The following is an 8,568-nucleotide window of genomic DNA, read 5'->3' on the forward strand; positions in this document are numbered from 1 at the left end:
CAAGAAGACAAATTTGACCTTTATTATTGTAATAAGTCTTACTTTTATTTTTTTTACAAAAAATTTGAGGGATTTTGAGAAAATTATAAATTTTAAAATTCTTGTGATTATTATTCCAATCCACAAAAATACAATAAAAAACTGTAATAGTACAATTTTAAAATTAGGGATTTTTCATTTTCAGATAAACGTTTATTAAAAGTAGGGTACATTTTTATTGTTTTACATAGTTTAATGATTTTTACCATCCTTAAAGATACATTTTTGTTTGAGTTATTAAAAAGTACGTACAGATAGATCCTCCCATTCCTCAGATTGTAGGCAGCGATTTACTTCAGGGGTAAACTCATCCATCAAACTCACATTCCTTCCATTCCATCCATCAAATAATTCCTTAAGGTTGTAATTTAATTTCCTCTTCTTCCTCCTCCTTTTTCTCCTCCTTGTGGTTTATCCTCAGGCAATTCTACTTCATCATCAATTATCGTCGTCCGTCTTCGTCGGGGGATCTGTGGTAGAAGCAGTACTGTTCTTGCCTGAACTGTTCTTGCCTCGCAAGCGGCGAGATGTCCCGGGTTCGATTCCCCGGCCGGTGAAAGTTTTTTGGACTTAATTCCTAGCTCCCATTAGTCCCTGTTCACCTGGCAGTAAAGTAGGTACCTCCTCCTCCTCCTCCTCCTCCTCCTCGTCCTTATAGTGGTAGTGGGGAAATATGTTTTTTTCTGTGTTGAACCAGGGTACTCGGCCATTGAACCAGGGTGCTCGGCCAATAAAATTTATTGTTACAAAACTCACATTTTAAAGTTTTCTTTGAGCTGTGACGCAACTGGTGATGGTGAAGGTGGCTTGTACTACTTAAAATCTTGCCACATACGTTACAGTGAAACTTTGCCTCCTGTGTATTTTTCTATGTTTATTCAGGGTTTGTAGTCTATAATATTTCTTCGTGTTGAGTCTCGTGTTTAATTCTGTGTCGAGTCAGGCTAGTCTGCCAATAAAATGCCTTGACACAAAACTCACATTTAAAAGTTTTCTTTCTTTTATCGCTATGGCACAACTCATGTTCGCAAAGGATTTTTGCACAACTTAAATTCTTGCCACATATGTTACAGAGAAACCTGCCTCTTATCTCGTGTTTAATTCTGTGTCGAGTCAGGGTTCGTAGTCTATAATATTTCTTATCACAAAACTCACATTTAAAAGTTTTGTTTCTTTTCTCGTCACTATGGAGCAGCAACAGGTGTTCGCGAAGGAATGTTGCACTACTTAAATTCTTGCCACACATGTTACAGGGAAACTTGCTTATCTCGTGTTGAATTCTGTGTCGAGTCAGGTTAGTCTGCCAATAAAATGCCTTGACACAAAACTCACATTTAAAAGTTTTCTCTCTTTTATCGCTATGGCACAACTCATGTTCGCGAAGGATTTTTGCACAACTTAAATTCTTGCCACATACGTTACAGAGAAACTGTTTTTTGTCTTTGTTAGGCTCCTCCTCCTTCTTATTCGGTTGTGGTTTATCCTCAGGCAATTCTACGTCGTAGTTATCCTCCTCATCCTCCTCGTTGGCATTCTTCTGGTCCTCCTCCAGAGCCTCTGGTGGTGGTGGGAATATGTGTGTTTTTCTGTGTTGAACCAGGCTACTCGGCCAATAAAATTTATTGTCACAGAACTCGCATTTTAAAGTTTTCTTTGAGCTGTGACGGTGCATTTTTCTTGTAAGTAACTATACACGTTACCGGAGGGCTCAAGGAGCTGACTACTACTGGCTTAAAGTTGAGTGAGTAATTATTATTAGGCGGCAACTTCTCCCTCCTGCTCCTGCTGCTCCTCCTCCTCCTCCTCCTCCTCCTCGACGACTATAATCGGGAAAAAATAACTTACATTTTTTATTAAATTTATTATTTTTTAAATAATTTTATACTTTATATTTGTAACAACGAGAGTAGTGTTTATTTTCATAAAACTCTATGAGAATTGGGGAGAAATTCTAGACTGTGTTTCATAAAATTTTCTAGATGGTGGATTTTTTATTTCTTCCAGTTGATCCAAAACCATCAGCACCTCGTTCTGTGTCTACGAGTTCCTGAAAAAATGGATAATATTAGTACCTTGGCTCCATGCTTGACAACCCCATAAGTCTAGGCCTTAGCTCTACAGAACACAGTATATTTTCTTGGTTGTTAGTAAGTAAAACCTTTTCGTCCCTAATACAATTTATAAACTTTTTTTTTTTCAAATACTTAGTCCCTATCAAACATTTCATAATGAGGAATTGTCTCCATAAAAATTAATGCAATTTACGTGTTTCACCATTAATGTTGACCAGTACAGTATGTTTTTGTTACTGTTACTGTAAGAAATATTGGGCTGGCTAAGAGAAAAAGACACAAACCTCTGGATACACTATTTTTTCACATATGAGCTGAGCTACTCGGTCAACCCTTCTTTACTTCAAAATCAGTCTTGGCGTGGTTGAAGAGAACAACGCCAACATTTCCCCGGTAGTCTCGGTCAATAACACCGGCTGAAAGGGTAGCCTTCAATAAACACAATATTCCTTCACGTCGTGTATCTAACCTCAAAGAGTTTTTAACATAAGAAAGTGAGATTAAGAATACCTAAACCTCTTTGAGACTGAGACATTAAAGGCACTGGCCATAACAGAGTTCAACCAAGCCAATTTCCCAAAAAACATTAACCTCCAATATCAATGTGATTCTTCCAGGAAAGACCAGATCGTGGTGCCACCCTGCCATAACAATCTTCTGGTAACTCTACCTGTATGTCCGTCTTGATAGGAGCTTTGCCCTGGCCTGGAATTACTATATTATACGCACTGAAAAGAGAAATAAGTAAGTTAATAGATTAAATAAAGTGTGATCTTCTGTCACCACAGTATCAGCATCATGCTTTTCACCATCAGAAGTGTCCTACGGTTCAAGAAGCTATCAGGGAACGCTATAACTCCCAGTAAAGGTTCAAAACTGGCCGCCGGGTTTGACTTATGCAGGTAGGGGTGAACCGCTGTTTTTCCTTTTGCTTGCGTAATAATTTAATTCTTAGGCTTTTTACATCATGTGTGTATGAATATTAAAGAGTGACATTAGCATTTAAAATCTGGTAACTAATGCTAATTAATTTTTATATTATATAATTATTTGGTCTAATTTTACAATGAGGAGGCCCCCCCCCCCAAAAAAAAAAATCGATAAGTGGCAAAGACCTTCTTGGCTAGGGGAAATTAACGACTGCCGAATACGATGCAATAAAAAAAGTATTTTTGATTATTATTATCATCCTCCTTCTTCTCCTTCCTTACCTAGTGCGTGCGTGCGACAAGCCAGCCACAAAATAAAGTGGTATTTTGTTATTAAAAATTAGTATATGTACATTTTTATTGTTGTTTTACATAGTTTATACTGTTACCAGTACTTTTATACATTTCTGTTAGTGATTAAATAGTAAATAAAAAATACAGTAAAGATTCCATTCCTCCTTCTTCACATCAGGAAACCCTCGATTTTAGGCGATTTACTTCCGGGGTAGATCATGGAACTCAAATTCTCACATTCCCCCTCTTCTTCCTTTACTACGTCAGGAAAATCTACATTCTTCCATTCCTCCTTTACTACATCAACTCCATCAGGTAGCTTGCAATTGTCGTCATCCTCCTCGTCCTCTGGTGGTGGTGGTGGGGATATGTGTGTTTTTCTGTGGTTAATCAGGCCACTCGGCCAAGAATATTTCTTATTACAAAACTCACATTTAAAAGTTTTCTCTCTTTTCTCATCGCAATGGAGCAGCAACAGGTGTTCACGAAGGCACGTTTCACTACTTAAATTCTTTCCACATATATTACAGCGAAATGGGGATAGCTGCTGGTGTTTATATCTGTGGCGAGCCAGGCTATTCGACCAATAAAATTTATCGCCACAGAATTCACATTTTAAAGTTTTCTTTGAGCTGTGACGCAACTGGTGATGGCGAAGGCTGCGTGTACAACTTAAAATCTTGCCGCATATGTTACAGCGAAACTTTGCCTCATATAGTGTTTTTCTCATATAAATCTTCTGCAGTAACTTCAATCTCGTCAATTCATCCATACACAGCGAATTTATACTTCCGGATAATATTTACTTCAGACAGGGGTCGAAATCCATGATTAATGCCAGAAAGGCAGCATGCACTACCTAACTTCTTGCCAGCTAGTCTTATTTTATTGCATCCGTGACCATCTGTAAAAAAATAAAAAAATACTATTATTAAAAATACATTAACTCGCGTCTCATACTCTTAAATTTTTAAAAACACACACATTGTGGTGGAGTATTTACTTTTCCGGATAATGACATGACTGCTGCCAAATATGGTGTCTTGTCTTCCTCTTCCTCCTTGAGTTGTAGCAGATTTAATTTAGACAGGGGCACATCATCGAACTCTCATTCCTCCTCCACATCAAGATCTAGTAATTCTACCTCTTCCTCCTTAGGTTGTAGTTTAATACAGAGAAGCTTTGGTGGGGATATCTGGTGTTTATTTCTATACTCAAAAAGAAACCTGCTGCTGCAACTGCAACTGGTGCTTGCATAAAAGTTTTTTTTTTGTTTGAATTGTAAGTAACTATGTCACACAGAGTAGATAAGTTTGTAAGTAACTATGTCACACAGAGTAGATAAGTGTGTTACCGGAGGACTCAAGGAGCTGACTACTACTGGCTGTTGAATGGAGTAAGAAGTCTTTATTAAGCAAGCAACTCTCACACTTCCTCCTCCTCCTCCGCCCCCCTCTCGCACACACATTGAGGTTTTCAGTGGACTGAAAGGGTGGGTGGAAGTGGATTTTACTTGTAAGGTAAGAAGGTAAGAAAGAGAAAGAATCTTAACACTCTACTCCACTTTCTTTGAATCGGGAAAAAAATAAAAATACTTAAATTTTAAAACCGTGGTTTGTGTGTGGTCCTTCTTCACTCACCACCCTCTTTTTCAGTGGTTCACCCGTACCTACACAAGTCAAACTGAATACGATATTTAAAAAAGCATTTTTTTTTATTGATTACAGGCAGCTTATTATTACCTAGTGGGACAAGCCACAAAATAAAGTCGAAATTAATTTTTATATTAATATAATTATTTGATCTAATTTTACAAATTTACGACTGCTGCCGAATACGATGCAAGCATATTATTATCATCCTCCTTCTCCTCCTTCTCCTCCTTCCTTACCTAGTGCGTGCGTGCGACAAGCCAGCCACAAAATAAAGTGGTATTTTGTTATTAAAAATTAGTATATGGGTACATTTTTATTGTTGTTTTACATAGTTATATTGTTACCAGTACTTTAAAACATTTCTGTTAGTGATTAAAAGTGATTCCATTCCTCCTTCCTCACATCAGGAAACCCTCGATTTTAGGCGATTTTCTTCCGGGGTAGATCATGGAACTCAAATTCTCCCATTCCCCCTCTTCTTCCTTTACTACATCAGGAAAATCTACATCCTCCCATTCCTCCTTTACTACATCAACTCCATCAGGTAGCTTACAACTATCGTCGTCGTCTTCGTCGTCGTCGTCATCCTCCTCGTCCTCTGGTTGTGGTGGGGATATGTGTGTTTTTCTGTGGTAAATCAGGCCACTCGGCCAAGAATATTTCTTATTACAGAACTCACATTTAAAAGTTTTCTTTGATCTGCTGTGATGCAACTGGTGATGGCGAAGACTGCTTGTACTACCTAAAATCTTGCCACATACGTTACAGCGAAACTTTGCTTCATGTGTGTGTATTTTTCTGTGTTTATTCAGGGGATTTAGTCCATAATATTTCTTATCACAAAATTCACATTTAAAAGTTTTCTCTCTTTTCTCATCGCTATGGAGCAACAGGTGTTCACGAAGGCATGTTTCACTACTTAAATTCTTTCCACATATATTACAGAGAAATGGGGATATCTGCTGGTGTTTATATCTGTGGCGAGCCAGGCAACTCGGCCAATAAAATTCTTGTTCACAAAACTCACATTTTAATTTTTCTCCGCTATGGAGCAACTGGTGATGGCGAAGGCTGCGTGTGCTACTTAAAATCTTGCCACATACGTTACAGCGAAACTTTGCTTCCTGTATGTGTGTGTTTCTATGTTTTTTCAGGGCAGTCGGCCTGTAGTATTTCTTCTCACAAAACTCACATTTAAAAGTTTTCTCTCTTTTCTCACTATGGAGCAGCAACAGGTGTTCGCGAAGGCTGCTTATACTACTTAAAATCTTGCCACATACGTTACAGCGAAATTTTGCTTCTTCTGTGTGTGTTTTTCTGTGTTTATTGAGGGCAGTCGGTCCGTAGTATTTTTTCTCGCAAAACTCACATTTAAAAGTTTTCTCTCCTTTATCGCTATGAAGCAACAGGTGTTCGCGAAGGTATGTTGACCTACTTAAAGTCTTGCCACATACGTTACAGCGAAATTTTGCTTCCTGCGTGTGTGTTTTTCTATGGTTTTTCAGGGCAGTCGGCCCGTAGTATCTCTTCTCACAAAACTCACATTTAAAAGTTTTCTCTCCATCGCTATGGAGCAGCAACAGGTGATTGCGAAGGCTGTGTGTACTACTTAAAATCTTGCCGCATACGTTACAGCGAAACTTTTCATATATGTGTGTTTTTCTCATATAAATCTTCTGCAGTAACTTCAATCTCGTCAATTCTTTCATAATATTAGCAAATTGGAATTGCAACAGCGAATTTATTCTTCCGGATAATGATTTACTTCGGACAGGAGTCGAAATCCATGATGAATTTCATTTCATGTGGCATTGACACAACTGGTGAATGCCAGGAAGGCAGCATGCACTACCTAACTTCTTGCCAGTTAGTCTTATTTTATTGCATCCGTCGCCGCCATCTGTAAAAAAATAAAAAAAATACTATTAATAAAAATACATTATGTCTCATACTCTTAAAATTTTAAAAACGTTGTTCACACCTTTTTCTTAGGTTGTAGTTTACCCTTAGGTAATTCATCTCAGCATATAATAATCCTTTTAGCATAATGCATTAAAAAAGATGGAAAGACCTTAAAAAAGTATTTTTGATTATTGATTACAGGCAGCTTATTACCTAGTGTGACACCACAAAATAAAGTTTGATATTTTGTTATTAAAAGTTGGTATGGTATAGGGTACATTTTTATTGGTTTACATAGTTTACTGACTACTCTAAAAATACATTTCTGTTATAAATAATAATAAAAAATACAGTATAGATTCCTCCTCCACATCATTTACTCTTAGTTTATCCTCCTCCTTAGATTGTATGGCGATTTACTTCCATGTGTGTCTGAATGTGGTTAACCAGGTTACTCGGCCAATAATATTTTTTACTACAGAACTCACATTTAAAAGTTTTCTCTCTTTTATCGCTATGAAGCAACTGGTGATGGCGAAGGTATGTTGTACTACTTAAAATCTTGCCACATACGTTACAGCAAAACTTTGCTTCCTGTGTGTGTGTTTTTCTGTGTTTAACCAGGCTACTCGGCCAATAATATTTTTTAATACAGAACTCACATTTAAAAGTTTTCTCTCTTTTATCGCTATGGATCAACTGGTGATTGCGAAGGCTGTGTGTACTACTTAAAATCTTGCCGCATACGTTACAGCGAAACTTTTCTTCCTGTGTGTGTTTTTCTGTGTATATTCAGGCCAGTCGGCCCGTAGTATCTCTTCTCACAAAACTCACATTTAAAAGTTTTCTCGCTATGAAGCAACAGGTGTTCGCTCTTGCTGCTTAGTTGTGGGAATGTGTGGTGGTGTTTATTGCTCTTGCTGCTTGGTTGTGGGGATGTGTAGTAGTGGTGTTTATATATGTCACAAAACTTACATTCTAAAGTTTTCTTTAAGCTGTGACGCAACTGGTGATGGCTAAGGCTGCGTGTAGTACCACGAAATTCTGCCTTTTTTCTTTGGTTGTGATTCAGGGCTTGTAGTCCATGTCCATGTTGAAACTGGCTTTTTTTTGTCGTTGTCGAGATCGAGATAAATCTTCTGTAATACCCTCGATCTCGTCAATTCGTCCATAATATTAGCAAATTGATAACAGCAGCAGGGGAAAGAGAAAGGCAGGCAGTTTTTTTTACCAGCTAGAGGGTACCGTGGGTAATTTGTGCTGTGTTTGTTAACAAACCAACAAAGAAGCCAGGCCCAGGCTACTTATACCCTCGAAGGTAGTAGGCCACGCACGACAAAAAAACTAGTCTTTTGAAGAACGAGTAAGTTTTATTTTAATAATAAAAAAAAATTAAATCTTCCTTCCCTTCCTCCTTGGGTTGTAGCAGGCGCAGCATTTAGATTTATCATACTCGCATTCCTTACCCTCTTCCTTCACTTCTAAAACGTCTTTTTCTTCTTCTTTCTCTTTCATCTTCCTCCTCCTTTTCATCCTCTTCCTCCTCCCTCTCGTTGGTTGGCATTCTTCTCCTTGTCCTCTGGTAGTGGGGATATGTGTGTTTTTTTGTGAGCCAGGCAACTAGGCCAATAAAATTTATTGTTACAAACAGAACTCACATTTTAAAGTTTTCTTTGA

The 8,568-nt window shown here is 37.8% G+C and overlaps 1 protein-coding gene across 1 annotated transcript in view; it reads right to left on the minus strand.

Annotated features, from left to right (window-relative positions):
• Positions 1-2,014: 2,014 nt before the first annotated feature.
• The window catches only part of LOC121864918 (deoxyuridine 5'-triphosphate nucleotidohydrolase, mitochondrial-like), an 8,523-nt gene continuing 1,969 nt past the window's right edge, over positions 2,015-8,568 (minus strand). The window contains 4 exon segments of the mRNA XM_042364118.1: positions 2,015-2,086; positions 2,390-2,440; positions 2,442-2,527; positions 2,703-2,846. Of these exon segments, the coding sequence (XP_042220052.1) occupies positions 2,015-2,086; positions 2,390-2,440; positions 2,442-2,527; positions 2,703-2,846 (353 nt within the window).

Source organism: Homarus americanus, unplaced genomic scaffold (assembly GCF_018991925.1).
Source record: "Homarus americanus isolate GMGI-L3 unplaced genomic scaffold, GMGI_Hamer_2.0 scaffold59578, whole genome shotgun sequence".
Taxonomy (NCBI): domain Eukaryota; kingdom Metazoa; phylum Arthropoda; class Malacostraca; order Decapoda; family Nephropidae; genus Homarus; species Homarus americanus.